This window comes from Bos mutus, chromosome 24 (genome assembly GCF_027580195.1).
Source record: "Bos mutus isolate GX-2022 chromosome 24, NWIPB_WYAK_1.1, whole genome shotgun sequence".
In the NCBI taxonomy this organism is placed as follows: Eukaryota; Metazoa; Chordata; class Mammalia; order Artiodactyla; family Bovidae; genus Bos; species Bos mutus.
The window spans coordinates 46,849,961-46,870,288 of record NC_091640.1 but is presented as its reverse complement, the minus strand read 5'-3'; the positions used below and the strand labels follow the sequence as shown (position 1 = coordinate 46,870,288).

At 42.6% G+C, this 20,328-nt stretch overlaps 1 protein-coding gene across 1 annotated transcript in view; it reads right to left on the bottom strand.

The window, feature by feature from the left end:
• Window positions 1–20,328, bottom strand: part of KATNAL2 (katanin catalytic subunit A1 like 2) — a 116,530-nt gene that overhangs the window by 4,659 nt on the left and 91,543 nt on the right. The window contains 2 exon segments of the mRNA XM_005908075.3: window positions 335–437; window positions 1,243–1,405. Of these exon segments, the coding sequence (XP_005908137.2) occupies window positions 335–437; window positions 1,243–1,405 (266 nt within the window).

Sequence of the window (20,328 nt, the reverse complement as noted above, 5' to 3'; positions counted from 1 at the left end):
GCCCCTGAAGCCCATACACAAAATCTGACTTAAATGTATCGTTAAAAAGTATTATTTAATATTTATATGTGCCGCAAATAGATCCAGCCCCACATAGTGTACCAGAGAAATAAAAGCCCGAGCCCTAAGGAGTTTATCACCTGGGGGCAAAGTTGATCCAAAACAGAACAGAAGAGGAGAAAGGAGTTGGGTGCAGAAGGAAGATTTCCACCAAAGAACGAGTGGCAGTGTAGGGAGCCACGAGGAACAGAGGCGAGGCGCCACCTGCTGGCGAAAGCTAAATTTTTAAACAATTTTCTCTCCCAGAGCCCCTTGGCTGTCATCCTCACCGTACCTGACTGGTGATTTTCAAGGGCGTTGAAGATCTTCCTCACAGGCCGCATAGCTGCTTCCCTGCAGACTAGCTTAATGTCCGAGCCAGAGTAGCCTTCGGTCTCCTGAAACACCCGCAGACGGAGCCATTAGGCAGCAGGCAGAACGCGGCGGTGGTTACATCCTCACAGGCAGGACCAGGTGTCAGAGCCCCTGTTTGGATTCCGTGTCTGTCACCCATGGACACTATATAAAAGGTTCCCGGATAAACAGTGTCTGGGGGGAGGGAGGCTGGATAACCTAAGGAGCTGGGCAACGAACAGCTTCCTAATACCATCCAAGCAAAGGTGGGGAGATGCTGGTGAAGGACTGGCCCGCCCAAGTCAGCCTAATGGGGCCTTTGTGCCCAGATCCCAGGATGATCAAATTCTGTGGACACTTTTATTCTTGTAAATAAGATTATAACCTGTCTCTAAGGAACCTCAGAGAACACCACATTCAAGAGTCCTTTCAAGCAATGACACCCGTGGCTGTGGGATAACAGACAGGTGACCTAAAGCTTTACTGTTTGTGAAAGATGTGCATTTAATCATCACAGTAACCCTCTGTGGCCTGTTACCCATTTTACAGATGAAGAAGCTGGGGCTCAGAGAGGACGTGATGTCCCCGAGGGCACACAGCTAGTATAAGCGACAGGGCCAGGATCTGACCAGAGGCTCTGAGTCTAAGCCCTATGCTATTTCCACTTCATCGCATCTCTTTCTGCTGGAATGCTTGCAAGGGACAAAGAGCTCACTCCTTCATGGAGGAGAGGCCTGTCGGGTTGTTGGGGGTAGCCTGGATCTTTTCTAGGTGACTCCAGCCTCCGAACAGCTCACGAGATGACCCTGCTGAGAAGAGGGTCTCGGGGCGGCCTCCCCAGCGGCTCACCCGGCTCAGCAGGCTGTACTCCAGGTCCGCGCGCAGCTCCAGGGCGCTGCTCCTGCTCACGGCGGGCAGCCAGTGGTGGATCATGGCCTCCCGGGCCTCCTGGCTCGGCAGGTCCACCAGAATCCTCTTCTCCAGGCGGCGCAACATGGCACAGTCCAGCTCCCTGAATCACGGCCGAAACAGAGGAACTGGTTTGAGGCGGTCAACGCGCTTCATGAGCCACAACTGTGTCTGAAGAACAAATTAGACAATCCTGCATCTTCCCTGTGATGCTACATCTGTGCTTGAGGGGAGAGCACCACCACTTCGTGTTGTTTGGGAGAAAGAAATAGTTAAAAAAGAAGAAAAAAGAGAGAGAGAAAGGGAGGGAGAGAGGAAAGGAGGAAGGAGGGAGAATAAAAGAAAGAGAAAAGGAGAAAGAAAAAAAAATCCCCCAAAGAACTCATGTGAATTTTTAAGTGACTTAATTTGAGGGGAAATAAATCCAGCTAACAACAACCAAACGTGAGCATTCCCAATGCAGTTGTAACATCAGTTTTCCAATCTGATCCTGCCAGTGAGTACATTATTCCTGATAATAACGTGGGTACTCTGGGAAGGACACTAATTCTTCCGGAACTCACATACATTCTGAAGCAAATGACAATCTCACTCCATTGTGAGTGAAGGTGAATGCTCCTTCCTGGGTGCCCAGTGCAAATGTGGCCCTTTGAAACACTGACCCTTGCTCCTCTCAAAACGCTATCAGGCCAGGTTTGTGCAATTTTGCATCTGTGGGCCATTTCCTTACATTTCTTAATATATTGGTAAAAATTTCAAGCAAGTAGAAAAATAGACTAAAACAACAAATATCCACATACCTACCATCTTGACTTAACAGTTAACATTTTGCCGTATCTGCTTCATATCTATGTATCTATTCTTATTAGACTATTTCAATGTAAATTCCATCATGAAATTCCACCCCCAAATGCTTCAGTGTGTATTTCCCCCTAAAAGGACTTTTTATATAACTACAATATCATTATGACACTAAGAGAATCATTATATAACATGTCCAATGGTTATTCCATATTAAAATCTCTCCAATCATCCTCCAAATATCTTTTACAGTTTTTTTCAACCAAAATTCAATCAAAGATTATGTATCACGTATGATTCTATCTCTTAGTTCTCTTGTAATCTAAAGCAGTCTCCTTGCTTTGGCCTCTTTTTGAAAAGATAGGGCTAGTTGTACAATGCCCTACATTCTGGATTCACCTGTTTTCCTCGTGGTATCAGGTAACTGGTTCCTCTGTCCCCCGTCCTCCAAGATGGAAGTGAGATCTCAAAACTTAATCAGACTCAGGATAAACAGTTCTGTCAAGTATATTTCATAGATGATACATTTTCGTATTAATTACATTGGAATCCACATGTTGGTGTATCTCACTTTAATGATGTGATGTTTAGTTACTGAGATTATCTGCTGACCACGGCTCTCTGCATTGGATAAGATCCCTTGCAAGGAGTAAGTGTTCTGAGTAGACTACTTTGGCACCGTGTGAAGACCCCTTTCCCCAGGCCATTTCAACTAGTGATTTTAGCATCTGTTGATGATCTTTGAATAAATTGTTTCATGAGAGCGATGCAAAATGGCGATTTAAAAAATTTTCCATTCCAAATGTATTATTTGGAATTATTATGTAAAGTGGAACTTTCCCTCAATGACTGCGGCTCTGGTTACCTTGAGTACTTATTAAAAACATATCATTCTGAGTGTAAGTTTGTGAACTCTTTGTATGTTAAAATTTCAATCTTCTAGATGGGAAGGAAATCTGTTTGATTTTCCAGTGTAAGAAATTAGGAAATGCCTGTGTGTTGGTTTGGCTGAGCCACTAATAAAGAGTAACATGGTCACCAAATTTTCTGTCCTAAAGATACCAAGACTTTGCAAAGCATCTTCCCATTTTTCTTACTCTCATTCTGAATCTATGTCATGATATTTCCTTTTAAGTTGAAAAGGAAATATATCTGAATCTAAATTGGAAGGACCAGATTTCTTAAGAGATTATGTTTTTTGTTTACCTATTACTCTCCTCCGAGCTAAGAATCCAGTCCAGGGCGCTTTCCTGGCAATAACAATTACCTATCTTTTTCACATTTGCTTTATCAGCTTCACCCTGTGGAAACTCATCTCATCAGAGACTCAGCCACTTGCACAACTGCGCCCCCTCCCTCTCACGGCCAACGTTTATATTCCAGACACAGGGTCAAAGGAACTTTGCAGGCCTCTGAGGGAGAGAGTGAAAGTTGCTCAGATGTGTCTGACTCTTTGCAACCCCATGGTCTATACAATCCATAGAATTCTCCAGAATACTGGAGTGGGTAGCCTTTCCCTTCTCCAGGGGATTTTCCCAACCCAGGGATACAACCCAGGTCTCCTGCATTGTAGGTGGATTCTTTACCAGAGAAGCCCTCTAGGAGATTATTTTTTACATTTGAAATAATAATAAAAACTAATGCTTAAATAGCACTCACCAAGTGGCGGTGAGTGTTTCAAGTGTTTCAAGCACTTTTCAGATATTAATTTAATTTTCAGATCCACCCTATGAAGTAGGCACGACCATCTCCATGAAAGATGAGGAAACAGGTGCAGAGAAGAGTAGCTGCCTGAAGCCAAAGCGAGTGAATGAAAGGCCTGGACTTGAACCCAAACAGTGAGGCTCCGCGGCCTGTGCCTCAGTCACTGGACTGACACCAGCACAGGAGCGGCAGAGAGACCCCAAGTCACGTTAAGGTGAGCTCTCAGAACCCTGGGAACCAAGAGAGGACCATAAACGTTTCCAGAGAGGAAAAATGGGTTGCATCCAATGGATGGAGAATAAGATTTCTCATCAGCAAAGTGAGATAATTAAAAAAAAAAAAAAATAGGGTGGGCCTTCAAAATTCCGTTTTTTTTTGTTTTATTTTAATTTTTATATTTTATTTTTTAACTTTACAATATTGTATTGGTTTTGTAATATATCAACATGAATCTGCCACAGGTATACACGTGTTCCCCATCCTGAACCCTCCTCCCTCCTCCCTCCCCGTACCATCCCTCTGGGTCGTCCCAGTGCACCAGCCCCAAGCATCCAATATCGTGCGTTGAACCTGGACTGGAGGGAAATAATTTCCAATGTAGTATCTTGATCAAACCAACATGCAGAGCCTAAAAAAATATCACCTCCCATGTACCCTTTATTGGGAAAGTACTGGAGAACCAAAGGAGGAGCCGAACCAAAGGGCCACACGGGCTCCGAGAAACAGAAGGTCTGACAGAGAGAGGGATGACATGGGGGCCCGGGGTGCAGAGGACAGCCACTCAGTTTGGAGCTGGTAAGAAGGTTCTGGAAAGTATGCCTCCAAGAAGACAAAATGGAGTGAACACCTGGTAAGTCTGAGTGAATCCAGAGTTGTTTTGGACAGTTAGCAGAGAGCTGGGCCTGGACTGGCGGCAGGAGGAGGGTGGGTGAGGGGCGACGAAAGGAGGGGGTCAGGGAGATCTTCTAACAGAGAAGAGAAGCCATTAGACTCTCGTTCAGGAATTCAGTCCAGCAACGTTCCCCTCCTGGCAAGTGTATTGTCAACTGCTGAGTCTCCAGTACACAGAAATGAATGTGATAAACTCCCTGCTGCTGCTGAGTCACTTCAGTCGTGTCCAACTCTGTGCGACCCCAGAGACGCCAGCCCACCAGGCTCCCCCGTCCCTGGGATTCTCCAGGCAAGAACACTGGAGTGGGTTGCCATTGCCTTCTCCAATGCATGAAAGAGAAAAGTGAAAGTGAAGTCGCTCAGTCGTGTCCGACCCTCAGCGACCCCATGGGCTGCAGCCTACCAGGCTCCTCCGTCCATGGGATTCTCCAGGCAAGAGTACTGGAGTGGCGTGCCATTGCTCCCTCGTGGCTCAGCTGGTAAAGAATCCTCCTGCAATGCGGGAGACCTGGGTTTGATCCCTGGGTTGGGAAGATCCCCTGGAGAAGGGAAAAGCTACCCACTCCATATTCTGGCCTGGAGAATTCCAGTCCATGGGGTTGCAAAGAGCTGGACACAACTGAGCGACTTTCACTTTCACTTTCTATGTAAATAATAGGCTATAATAACAGGGAGGCCTGGGCCTTGGACTGAAGGAATGTTGGGCCCTGTAAACTTCAAAGATAAAACAAGACCTGAGCCCCTGAAAACCAAGAAGGAAGAGAGAATAAGCTGGAGAAACGGCAGCACTGGGGTGGTGGGCAGTCGCCATATTTCCCCCAAGGCCTCCCCTTGGACCAGCTGTCCCTCCGGAAAGTGCAAGGGCTGCGGAAGGATGGCTGTTTGGTGGGGGCACCTCTGGTCTCTCCACCCCAGCGGGAGGGACTCCTTAGTGAGAGGAAGACCAGATCCCCGAAAGCCCCAGGAAAATGGAGGCAGCAGAGGGAGGTGGGCAAAACTATCCCTCACGACAGATGGTCTCATTGATCAGCTAATGCCCTAAAGCAAGAGATCTACCTCAAAACTGCTTGTGGGCACAAAATAAGTGCAAGTCGCTGACAGCCGGGCCTGATGAATGCACTTTTAATGACATCAATAATAATATAATCATACAAGGGAGGAAACAAAGGACAAATGGAATGTACCCAGAAATCATTCTTTCTGCCAATATATTCATGTGAAAAAATTTAACCTGCGGCAACCAGAAAACACTCCCTTTAGCTGCTACACTTTGATTTTTTTAAACCTAAATTATTCTGTTTTCACATCTCCTTTATCTTGGTCATTTCATAGTTCCATCACCTCGAAGGTCAAAAGCAACCAGCGAGAGAGACTGTGACTCAGTGAAGGCTCACAGACCTCACAGCCTGACCACTGGACCGGTGCCCACTGAGAGAGACAAGGTGGCAATGCCCACTGGCCACCTAGACAGTTTACATGGGCCAGGACCTCGCACCTGAGCACCTGGGCTCCTGTGCCAATCTGTCAGGGCCCTTCCTCAGCCCTTGGTCTGTGTCTCCCGTTAAACTGTGTTGTTCCTGGGAAAATGATCATCCCAAAGTTAACAGAACTTGGAAATTAAACACAATTCCAGCTTGCTCATTCCATCATGAAAACGTTAACTTCAAGCCATCTCAGTGTGGCAAGAGGAAAGCAACCTTCAGATTGTTAGGCGGAGTCTTTGCAGAATGTCCGTAACCAACGTAAAGTAAGAGATCGTGACAATCCTTGAAGAACAGACTCCAGAACTGTCGTGGGCTTTGGCAGATGACCACCAACAAGCAAAGCTTCAAAGGCTACTTCATCCATTGCACTGAGCTCTGCAGGAGCTGACTCCTCCTACCTACATTTCCCAGTTGGACCAAACTCCTTTGTCTGCTTTTGTCTGAATTTACCTTTTGCTGTTCTAGGGGAGAGTCTATTCAGGCCATTTTCTTTAGTGGGAACTTTCACTTTTGTCTACCGAGAGCCAGGTACATTTTATAGGCCCAGTTCAAGTGCCCGCTACCCCATTTTCTTTTAAGTATCTTTCATCAGAAATGGCCTCTTCCTTACATACTTTTATCCTGTGTATTGTCTGTACGAGCCACATGGCTGGCTATAGCCTTACTTCCTAGTTATTTGTGTTTATGTTTTATCCACTGTTCCATCAGATAGCCAGCCTCTGGACCATATATCTTGGGTTCCTCCTTCCATCACACAGAATACTCACAATAGGTACTCAATAGATACTACTTGCGGTAAGTAAAGAAGCTTTCAGTTCAAGGTTACTGGCTTCAAGTAAAATGATCGGCTTCCTTAGAGCCCAGTCTTTATTTATGAAGGTAAATCTGCTTTGTTGAAAACTAGCACTTTATAATCATCATTAGCTAGAATTAACAGAGAAAACCAACACAGGAATAAAACATTTTGTTTTCATCTTTAGTAAAAAAAATAATGGAAATGATGATTGTAGGGAATGATTCATTCAACTCACTTGGCTGGGCAATGCTTTTGAAGATAAGGTGAAAGATGGAATCTCCATATAGGGTCTCTCATCTCCAGAGACTGTACTTCTCATTCTGAGGATAAGCTTACAAGCATTAGACAAGGGGATCCAGGAGGAGAGCCGTCAGTTCGATCCATGTCCTACTGATGTTGGGGTTAAGAGCATCACTCATTTATAATAAAAGATCGCAACTACTTCAAATTACTACAATACTGACAAAGGAAATATATCCCCCTTACTCTTGCCAGAAAATATATGATCAATTATTGAGAAAAGAAATGGGAAGCTTCTTTTTCCAATAAGATGATGAGCTAGACATTCAAACATCTCTTGATATAAAGTCCCTTAAAAAGCTTGCTAGGACATATTTTTTTGGAATACACAACAAAAGAGTCCACAAGGAAGTGGCACCAAAATTCTCAAGCCCTAAAAATGAAGAGGAAGCTAAAACTCAAGGCTGGGCAAGTGAGACTGAAGCTGTGGTTGATTCAGGAGTGTTTGCCTCTTAGTTACCAAAAAAGTTTGGATTTTAAAGTCCACATGTGGGATAGCATAGAAGGCCTTGGACCCATTCTAGATGGTAGGTGGAAACAAAGTCCATCACATTAAACAAACACACAAACAAAAACTAGATGGCACATCCTTTATCACAGGTGGGTCAGAAAAATCCCCTCACTGGAAGTGGAAGGAACGAAGGGAATTTGTCTGTCTTGTGCTTTGTGGGGAGGGGGAATCTTTACTGAAAATCTCCACTACTCACCCCCACACGCATGGCTGAAGAAACCCTATGCTGAGAAGTCAGCTTACAGTGGCCTACAGCCTGACCTAGTCAGACATAAATTTTCTGTGGAGGCATGCGTACAAGATCCCCCTCACTAAATGGAAGCTCACCATCCAAAATTATGAAACATGCGGAACCACCATGAAGGAGAGTCTGCAGAAGACACTGAGAACTGAACTGGACTCCACTGACACAGACTATAACATAACCGCATTTCAGATGGATAGAGAGATAAAAGAGGGAATCAAAATAACCGCATTTCAGATGGATAGAGAGATAAAAGAGGGAATCAAACATATGAGTGAGAGACTGCTTCCGGTCAAGATAGAGAAGACCGCCCCTCTCTAGTCCACGCTCTGCAACCAAAACCCCTGCAGCATCGAAACCTAGGAAGACACTGGGAAGAGGTGAGGGGGCTGAGGGCCAGGCGAACGACAGGGCAGTGTTCCAGGAACACAGGCCATTTCTGATGAAAGATACTTAAAAGAAAATGGGGTAGCGGGCACTTGAACTGGGCCTATAAAATGTACCTGGCTCTCGGTAGACAAATACACATACAAGAAGGGAGGCCCTTCTTGCCTCCCACAGACCTCCCACATGGGGCGCCGGAGAAACCTGGCGGCAAACTGCTGACAGGCACAGACAAAAGCCCCAAGAAAATCCCTCAAACAAAGGACTGGCAAAGGGAGGTCCATCAGGACACAAAGCTGTTTTGATAATACTTCCGCTGCTTCAGCCAAACACCAAAGGGAAAACTGTCCCCCACCTCGAGTGTCCGTGCTGGGAGCCATGGTGGAAGGAGCTTGGTCTGATGGGTTGGTGCTGTATTAAAACCCTCAAGAAGAAGAAAAGTGTAAGATAAATTGCTGGTGGGTAGCTGCTATATAGCACAGGGAGCTCAGCTCGGTGCTCTATGACGACCTAAAGGGGTGGGATGGGGGTGGGAGGGAGGCCCAAGAGGGAAAGGATGTATGCATACTTATCGCTGATTCACACTATTATACAACAGAGGCTAACACAACATCATAAAGCAATTATTCTCCAATTAAAAAATTCAAAAATTAACTTAAAAAACAAATTACAGCTCACTCACACAGTGGGATTCTATACTGAAATAGGTAGAATTTTCAGAGTTGTCCACAATATATTAAGTGAAAGAAGAAAAAAAAAGCCATAAAACAAAATAATATGTAACGTGTCTGTGGTGTCTGTATGTACAATTATAGGGGACTGTTCACTTTCAACCAATACCAAAGCATATAAAATATGATTTTTATGATGAACATGTATTCTTTTTGTAAACAGCTAAAATTATAAAAACGACTTCCCTCTCAGGGAAAAAAATTACCACAGAAGGATATACCAGCAACAAATGATAACAAATAACCAAAACACTTCCACCATTAGGATTATACAAAGATGATAATACTTAAATCACAGTGCTGAAATTATGAGTGATTTTATCCTAGCTCTCATATTTTCTGTAAAAGGGTTATGTTAATTTTATATTTTAAAAAGTATGGTCTTAGAATTATAGTTCCCATGTCAACCTGCACCCTAAGAAGCAAAAGTAATGCCATAGGAGGCCAGGCTGAAATCAATTTATGTCTGAGGAAGCCAAACAGCCTGAGAAGGTGTGGACGGGGCAAGATCAAGGGTGCTCGTAGTAACCTCCTGCCGGGTCAGTCCTGGGTCTGCCCCGCTGCACCCACCAAATTGATGGGGCAAGACCAAGGGTGCTCGCAGTAACCTCCTGCCGGGTCAGTCCTGGGTCTGCCCGCTGCACCCACCAAATTGATGGGGCAAGACCAAGGGTGCTCGCACCTGGGTCTGCCCGGCTGCACCCACCAAATCGACGGGGCAAGACCAAGGGTGCTCGCAGTAACCTCCTGCCGGGTCAGTCCTGGGTCTGCCCCGCTGCACCCACCAAATCCTGCTCCTCGCGCTTCCTTCCTGGTTGTGTCAGAATCACCCAACAGCCACATGTGGAGAATCAAAAACTCGACAGGATTGCATGGGTTAGTGAAACTTTGTATGGAGAGAAGCAACTTCAAGCAAAACAATCTGATCACTAGTAGACATGGACATACTATTGTTAAAAAACAAAATTCAAATGGGTAAATTTAAAGATCCGACTCTTCTTGTTCAGTGACTCAGGGATCCACGAGCATCTCACCTAGCAAATAGAAAGGAACGCTGAAGAGCTATACAAAGTGGAAGACTTTCATAAGCAGGAGGAGATACAACAGGAAAGCAAAGAGCAGAGAGTGGACTGTTTTAGGGAAGGTCACCTTCCTTTGGGGAACAGCAGAGTCTACCTGGTAGATTAACTCACCAGTACTGACCAGGTAATTCCAGACTGACTGGTTAAGATTACATTCCTGGAAGAGGTTGAAATTACAATTAGGTTATGTATGAATAAACTGTGGAAAATTCTTCAAGAGATGGGAATACCAGACCACCTTACCTGCCTCCTGAGAAATCTGTATGCAGGTTAAGAAGCAACAGGTAGAACTGCACATGGAACAATGGACTGTTTCCAAATTGGGAAAGGAGTACGTCTAGACTGTATATTGTCACCCTGCTTATTTAACTTCTATGCAGAGTACATCGTGAGAAATGCTGGGCTGGATGAAGCACAAGCTGGAATCAAGATTGCTGGGAGAAATATCAATAACCTCAGATATGCAGAAGACACCACCCTTATGGCAGAAAGTGAAGAGGAACTAAAGATCCTCTTGGTGAAAGTGAAAGAAGAGAGTGAAAAAGTTGGCTTAAAACTCAACATTCAGAAAATGAAGATCATGGCATGCGGTCCCATCACTTCATGGCAAACAAATGGGGAAACAATCGAAACAGTGACAGACTTGATTGTCTTGGGCTCCAAAATCACTGCAGATGGTGACTGCAGCCATGAAATTCAAAGACACTTGCTCCTTAGAAGAAAAGCTATGACCAACCTAGACACCATATTAAAAAGCAGAGATATTACTTTGCCAACAAAGGTCCATCTAGTCAAAGCTACGGTTTTTTCCAGTAGTCATGTACGGATGTGAGAGTTGGACCATAAAGAAGGCTGAGCGCCAAAGAATTGATGCTTTTGAACTGTGGTGTTGGAGAAGACTCTTGAGAGTCCCTTGGACTGCAAGGAGATCAAACCAGTCAATCCTAAGGGAAATCAATCCTGAATACTCATTGGAAGGACTGATGCTGAAGCTGAAGCTCCAATAAAGTATTGGCCACCTGATGCGAAGAACTGACATTGGAAAAGACCCTGATGCTGGGAAAGATTGAAGGCAGGAAGAGAAGGGGATGACAGAGGAAGAGATGGTTGGATGGCATCACTGACTTGATGGACATGAGTTTGAGCAAACTCCAGGAGTTGGTGATGGACAGGGAAGCCTGGCATACTGCAATCCATGGGGTCACAAACAATCAGATATGACTCAGCAACTGAACTGAACTGACTGAGTCTTGGTGAAATGACATGGGCTTAGAATGAGTGACTTCATTTTGGGCCTGTTGTCACTTTTTTAAAAACAAAAGATTTTAAATGCCTACAAGTAGGATTGAATGCCATCACAATGAAAGATGCAATTATTGGATCAGAATGAGTTAATGCAAACCACTATTTGCAAAAAGTTTTCAAATAGAACATTGATCTTATAAGATGCTCTTTAAGGTAAAGGATTCTGGGATCAAATAAATATGGAATGCACTGCTTTCTCATAGCTTTTCTTAGAGTCAGAACACACAAAAGCATCTTGAAGGCACTTAAAAGTCCTGCCATGGGGAAATCAGTTGAACTGTGTTTAACTCAGTATCTCTGAGTTAAATTAGATCCCATGAAATCCCATTTTGGGGGATCTGACCCTGTGGGAAACCATTCTTGGAGAAATGCTGGTCTAGAGGGTGATGACAGTCAAGACATGAGGCTGAAAGGTAGGACCTCAGAGAGCATAGTTTCTTCCTGGAGCCCAGCAGATGCATGGAGTTATTGGGGGAAAGCCCAGGGTTATGTCTGCTGACCTCTTTGATCACATGTATACACTTCTGTAGAGATCTCACGCCAGACAGGAGAGAGCCCACATGGGAAGAAGTCAGTTTACATTGGTACATTTTTGCACATTCCCAGTGTACAAACCCTTCCAAACCTTTCAGATCTTATGCTTTCTTCTACATTTTAGGACTTTTAAAAATCTAGAATTTGATCATACCACGTGGATGATTTTTAAGAGGGATAGTGAAATGTCTAGCCCTTTTGCAAATATTGGGTTGGCCAAAAAGTTCACTAGGGTTTAACAAAGAAAAGATGAGTTTCAACATGCTTCACACAAACATGTACCTTCTTTGTACCAACTACCATCAAGTTAAATAGACATCTAAAGATGGCATTTACTTTAATAGCCCTGTTCAGTATTTTGTTTCCCTCTGGACTCCCAGGCCTGAGTTTTTGAATACTCAGTAGTCGAAGCGGGTCAAATTAGCCCTAATTGTGTTTGTTAAACACTTCTTCCATGGCTATTACTTTAAGTGATAATATTAAAGATGCAACATTTGTTATTCCTCTCATTGCTAATTTACCCATCAAATAACACAGATGAACTGTTATTTCTTGCTTCTTTCTTTTCCTCTCTGTGATGCTATAGCTCAAGGAAGGGGCTCCTTGGAGAAGAAGCACTGAATAAACAAAGATGCTGCATGTCATCTCCCTGTGAGAAGGGAGAAAATGATGGCCCTTTGAGACAGAACGGATTTGTCTAAGGAAAGTGATAAGTTAACAAGCAGTAGACGATGGCCTAGCACTCTGGAAGATGTTGTGGATAAGAAACACCACTAACCAACCAGAAAGGATTTCTTTGGGGATTTTACGACTGGGTTTTTACATACTATGGTGTGATTTAGTTACTTCCCTAAGAAGGGCAGACTGCTTTTATCAGATAAGTTTATTCCCTCATCTAAAGCCAAAATAAAGGTATGTCCCAATATTCTTGATAAAAATTTTTGTTGTTGTTCAGTCACTAAGTCATGTCCAACTCTTGGCGATCTGGTGGACTGCAGCACGCCAGGCTTCCCTGTTCTTCACTGTCTCCTGGAGTTTGCTCAGATTCATATCCTTAAGTCGGTAATGCTATCTAACCATTTTGTCCTCTGCTGCCCCCTTCTCCTTTTGCCTTCAATCTTTCCAAGCTTTTCAGGGTCTTTTCCACTGAGTCGGCTCTTTGCATCAGGTGCCAAAGTACTGGAGCTTCAGCTTCAGCATCAGTCCTTCCAATGAGTATTCAAGGTTGATTTCCTTTAGGATAGACTGGTTTGATTTCCTTGTAGTCCAAGGGACTCTCAAGAGTCTTCTTCAACACTACAGTTCGGAAGCATCAATTCTTTGGCACTCAGCCATCTTTATGGTCCAATTCTCACATTCATATGTGACTACTGGAAAAAACATAACTTTGACTAGGTGGACCTTCGTTGGCAAAGTGATGTCTCTGCTTTTTAATACACTGTCTAGCTTTGTCATAGCTTTCCTTCTAAGGAGCAAGCGTCTTTTAATTTCGTGGTGACAGTCACCATCCACAGTGATTGTGGAGCCCAAGAAAAGAAAATCTGTCACTGTTTCCACTTTTTCCCCATTTATTTTCCATGAAGTGATGGGATTGGATGCCATGATTTTAGTTTTTCAAATGCTGAGTTTCAAGCCAGCTTCTTCACTCTTCTCTTTCACCTTCATCAAGAGTCTGTTTAGTTCCTCTTCACTTTCTGCCATTAGAGTGGTATCATCTGCATATATGAAGTTATTGATATTTCTCCCAGCAATCTTGATTCTAGTTTGTGCTTCATCCAGCCCAGAATTTCACATGATGTACTCTGCATATAAGTTAAATAAGCGGGGTGACGATATACAGCCTTGACTGTATATCCCAGTTTTGAACCAGTTTGCTGTTCCATATCCTGTTCTAACTGTTGTCTCTTGACCCACACACAGGTTTCTCAGGAGACAGGTAAGGTGGTCTGATAAAAATCCTATTTCCTAATTTAAGAACTTGGGCAATATGTAACAAAGGACTTTTTAAAAATCTATACCCTTTGATACAGCAATCCTACTGCAAGAAATTTCTCCTCAAGAAATAACTAGATTTTGGTCAAAGATTTTTATTCAAGGAAGTTCATTTCAGTGTTATTTATAATAGAGAAAGTTGGGAGCATCATTTATGTTCAACAGGAAAGGAATGATTAACTAAATTATAGTATATTCACATGTGGGAATTTTGGGCAGTCATTACAAAATCCAATTTCCAAGGATTATTTAATGACATTGGAAATGTTCTTACTATAATGTTAAGTAATGAAAGCAGGACACTGGTGGGAATACAAAATGCACAACTTCTATGGAGGGAAGTTTGGCAATCTCGATTATAATTTCATGCACATTAACCCTCTGACCTGGCAATTTTACTTCCAGGAGCCTTCCCCAAAGATACACTGAAAAACACACCAAGTGATATATGTGCGTACCATTCCTCACTGCAACGTTATTTATAATAGCAAAGAGTAGGAATAGCCAAGTGCCCATCAGTAAGTGAGTGGGATAAACTATCATATGAACAAGATGGAACACGTGCAGCTACAATGGGAAGGAGAACTTTCTGGACTTATTTGGAAGGATCTCCAACATTTTGTTATGGAAAAAATCAAAATACAGGACAATTTCTATAATATGCCACCTTTCACGTAAGTAAATCAAGTTCAGTTATTTTACGGTTTTCTTAAAAAAAACACAAAAACTCAAGAGTTTATTTGTGGAGGATGTGACAGTTTGTCTCTATGCAATTAATGTCTGTCATTCCTCCCATTAACCCAGTGAGTCTCAACTAGAGATGATTTTGCTCCCTGGGAACACCTGACAAAGTCTGTGGACATACTTTGCTTGTCACAACTGGGGGTGACGCCACTAGCCTCTGGTGGGGAGAGACCAAGGACACTGCTCCGCATGGCAAAGTGCACAGGAGGCCCCACAGCAGGGTTATCTGGCCCCAAATGTCAGGGCGCTCTTCATCTTAGTTATGTCAGGTCCGTATCATTTTCTTTATAAAAATACTACTTTTATGATAGTACTGGTAATACTACTGAAAATTCTGTTATAGACACAAATATAAAATATATCTACATATTCAGTTCAGTTCAGTTCAGTTCAGTCACTCAGTCGTATCCGACTCTTTGTGACCCCATGAATCGCAGCACGCCAGGCCTCCCTGTCCATCACCAACTCCCGGAGTTCACTCAGACTCACGTCCATCGAGTCAGTGATGCCATCCAGCCATCTCATCCTCTGTCGTCCCCTTCTCCTCCTGCCCACAACCCCTCCCAGCATCAGAGTCTTTTCCAGTGAGTCAACTCTTCGCATGAGGTGGCCAAAGTACTGGAGTTTCAGCTTTAGCATCATTCCTTCCAAAGAAATCCCAGGGCTGATCTCCTTCAGAATGGACTGGTTGGATCTCCTTGCAGTCCAAGGGACTCTCAAGAGTCTTCTCCAACGCCACAGTTCAAAAGCATCAATTCTTCAGCGCTCAGCCTTCTTCACAGTCCAATTCTCACATCCATACATGACCACTGGAAAAACCATAGCCTTGACTAGACGGATCTTTGTTGGCAAAGTATGTGGATAAAGTGAATAGTAATTATACCAGTGTTAAGAACTAAAATTTTCACAAAGAAAAGACACAAATATAAAATCAACTAATTTAACTAAAAACCTTGTAATCTTAAATTTGAATGGAAAATACTAGTACGAACTCATTATTTGCCCCCTTTTGACACTAGGTATCTATTTCTTAGCTCTACTCAATCAAAAGGCTATGAATCAATGATAATCCAGTAGCAAGGAACACCCATAACTGTGGGACTATGATTTTTAAACAGTACTTTTCAGTGAAGGGAACCAGGGCTCTGTGAATCAATGGTTGATTCCAAGTCTGTAGCAGAATATTAAAATTAAGCCTGGGTCATCTTGTGAAAATGACAAAGAAACTTGGCTTTGCCACACCTAACAGCAGGGAAGACTAAGAAGCAGAATTCAGAAATTGGGGTTCTATTATTACATTAGAAGGATGAAATAAATATTGGGAGGCAGTTCTCAATCTCTACCACAGAGGTATGGGACTGACAAATTACCCTTGGATTTGCACTGCCCAATACAGTAGCTACCAACCACATGTGGCTATTGGGCGCTTGAAATGTGGCTAGTCCAAACTGGAACAGGCCATAAGTGTAAAGTATACACTGGATTTCAAAGATTTCATATGAAAAAAATGTAAAATATCACAATAATTTTATATTGATTATATATGGAAATAATATTTTAGATATACTGGGTTAAATAAAACATGTTAACAAAATTGTATTTTATCTGTTTCTTTTGCTATTTTTTAATATGGCTACTAGACTTTTTTTAAGTCTGTATTTCTAATAGACAGAACTAGTGCCAAAAAAATGGTCACAGTGTCTTCTGAAAGACTTGGGGCTTAGGAAATAGGATAGCCATGGGAAGTTTAGCAAGGGCATAAAGAGACAGAGAGGAACAAAAAAATTCAGAGATGGAAGGAGGGAGGGAAGACAGACTAGTGGCCAAAGAATGGAGAAAATATCTACAAATCATATATCTGATACATGACAAAACAAATCTTATAACTCAATAACTTAAAAATGGACAAAGGATTTGAAAAGACATCTCACCAAAGACGATATGCTATCATCAGTCACCATGAAAAGCAAAGCAAAGAGAGGAGACGGCACTTCTCATCCTAGGATGACTACAATCAAAATGACAATAACAAGTGTTGATGAGGATGTGGTGAAACTGGAAGCTTAGTGCATGGCTAGTAGGAGTGTACTCTTGCCTGGGTAGGAGGCAGCCTGGTGCACTGAAGTCCATGGGGTCGTTAGGAGCTGGACATGACTGAGCGACTTCACTTTCACTTTTCACTTTCATGTTTTGGAGAAGGAAATGGCAACCCACTCCAGTGTTCTTGCCTGGAGAATCCCAGGGGTGGGGGAGCCTGGTGGGCTGCTATCTATGGGGTCGCACAGAGTTGGACATGACTGACGCAACTTAGCAGCAGCAGCAGCAGCAGCAGCAGCAGTAGGAGTATAAAATGGTGCAGCCACTTTTGAAAACAGATTGGTCATTCTTCAAGTAAATATGCATGTGTGTACTTAGTCACTCAGTCGTGTCAGCCTCTTTGCAACCCCATGGCCTGTAGCCCACCAGGCTCCTCTGTTCATGGGATTGTCCAGACAAGAATACTGGAGTGGGTTGCCATGCCCTCCTCCAGGGGATCTTCTCAACCCAGGGATCGAACCTAGGTCTCTCTCACATTGCATGAGGATTCTTTACCAGGTAAGCTACCCGGGAAGCCCAATCAAACATAGAGTTACCATAATAATTCCACTCATATTAATAGGTAAAAAAGTAGGCAAATCTATAGAAACAGAAAATAGGTAGGTGGTTGCTTAGTGCTGGGAGTGGGAGATGGGGATGATTGCTAATGGGTATAGGGTTTCTTTGGGGGTAAAGTAAAATGTTCTAAAATTAATTGTAGTGATGGTTGTACAACCACATAAATATAAATATATCTAAAACCATTGAGTTATACACATTAAATGGGTAAAGTGTATGGTATGTGAGTTATATATCAATAAAACTTTAAAAAAAACAAATGATGTTATACCAAACAAGGCATGAGATCGGAGAGAGAGAGAAAGAGACAGGGAGACAGGACTCATCAGTTACCTGGAGGTTGCCAGGGCACAACACATGACTCTAAATATTAAAGAGAAAGAATTCTGCTTTTTTAGGATGAACTACATTTCAGGGTTATCAAATAACCCTATTGGATGGGGGAAAGTTCTATCGTAGAGAATAATTCCAGCTATCAATCAGAAGGCATGACAGAATCACACTTCTAGTGAAATAAGCGATTCAGGCAAAGATATCAATGGATGCTTCAACCACTGATGGGAACTACACAGCGGAGGAACCTGGCTGACACACCTCAGCCCACGGATCAACCTTGGTATAACCAAAGGTGGGACGACAGGGTGTTATATACGGCTGCATACGATGCAATGCCATATATTCAGCATCACCTACGAAGTATGTCCACCCCAGAATTCCACTGGTCCTGAATCAAATCTAATCAATCCAACCTTTAGTCTAGAGTAATTTTAAGGGTAAGGAAAACTAGCTAAACAGTACCATGAGGATACAATGAGCCACATCCAGAAAGTTTAGGCTCTGTAGGACAACCTCTCTAGCAATCAAGTCAATAGCAAGTGGGGAAGGGGTGGGGGAAGAAAGAGTGTGTTCTAGATTAAAAGATACGTAAGAGAACAGCCAATTACAAAATGCAAATTTTGTTTGGTTACCAGTTCAGTAAACCAACTGTACAAAGATATTTTTGGAATAGTACGGGAAATCTGAATATAAACTGGGTATTAGATGATATTGAGCAATTATTGTTAATTTTGTTGGGGTTGATAATGACATTGTGATAATGTAAGAAAATGTCCTTATTTTTTAAGATGTAAGCTGAAGTATACATATGTGAGCAATAACATGAGAATCTGGGATATAGTTTAAGATATTGCAGCAAAACAAGAGAGAAGGTAGAAATAGATTAAAATCAATTGGGCCAGATGCTAGTTTCTGAAACTGGAAAATGTTGAGTTCTTTGTACTCTCATCTTTAGTGTTTGTCAAGAATTTTTCATCATAAAAAGTTTTTTAAACCCAATGAGTTCTTTGTACTCTCATCTTTAGTGTTTGTCAAGAATTTTTCATCATAAAAAGTTTTTTAAACCCAGCAACGTTCAAGAGTGGGTAGGACAGTTCCCAGGTATGCGGTAGGGTTGCAATCTGTGATGTCAAGGAATTCAAGCTTAAAAACATACGTATTTGCCATTTGACATGATGGACCTTCACTTTTTTCATGATGAGAGGTAATTCTTTCAGAAAAGCCCTTCTGAGCTTCTTTATTTGTGATTGCTTGCCAGCTTTTTATTTTTCCTCTCTGAACCATTTTATTTGAGTTTACCAAAGACTGGTTGCCCAAGGGAAACCGTGGAAGCACCATAACCTCCCAGTGAAGCCCTAGGTTTCGCTGGGAGTGAAGGCTCTCCACGCCTCCCTGGCAGGCACAGCCCTTTCCAGAGCCATGCACGAAGCTGTCCAGTTGTCACCCACCCTCCTCAGCCGGCTCTCACAGGCCCCCCGGGACATAAGAAAAGAGATGATGATCAACCCTGTTTCAAACAGGTGAAGGAATGGAGATTCTCTCTCTAAAGGATTCTCCATGCCTAAATGATAGCTCTCTGATTTCAACTTCAACATTGTGTATAAAAACCTTTCTCCTCACAATGTAAAATGCTGATCACCTTAGCACATCAGAAAAGTCATAAATTTGAGAAGTGGCGAAGTTGGGTTGAAATTATAAATATAGTTAAAATAACAGACTCCACACAAACATCCTTCTCTCTCTCCAGTGACTTCTTCAGGAGGCTAGATGATCAGCGTGTACAAACAAAAGCATTGCATCTTTGAATATAGAAACAGAAATGGACGAAGTACGGGAAGGGAGAGGGTGTGGCTAGTTCAAGCTCTGTTGCAAATCGGCTGTTGACTTTGGGTGGATTGACCTCCCTTGACCTTGGCCTCCTTTGCAAATAGCAAGAGCAGCCTTTCCTTATTGTCTCCTGTCTCACCTGTAGCTCAAAACAATGTGAACATATTCTTGAGAACTATAAAGGGATTATAATTATTTTTTTAAATATTCTCTCCAAGTCGAAATTATTTTTCTCTAGTCAACATCTCTTATTTCCCAATTCTACTTCTAGAATTGTTCTTATATCACTCTGGGATAGTTTGAATAACAGACTCTCTGAGTAGATTATAGTTTCAATTAGAGATTATTTAGCTTCATATTTACTGCACAATATTAAAGATTTTCCTCATAACTCAAAAAGAGTTTAAATTTAACACTGTTAAAATCCAAACATATTATTTCTGGAATATTCTTGAGTCCTGGAGACTTTAGTATTTTATGGTTCTCTGCCAAAGCCCTGCTTAAACACAGTAAATAATTTGGCTCAGAATGTCCATTTTAAATAGTCAGTGGTAGCCCTGACCTATGTTCCTTCAGTTCAGGCAAATTCTTTCACAATCCAAGTAGCAAGGATTGAGGACTTGGTCCAGGAGAGCCTTCAGCTTAACCTTCCAGGGCTGGAACCAAACAAGGAGACTTTGCCTGAAGCGATCAATATGATATCCA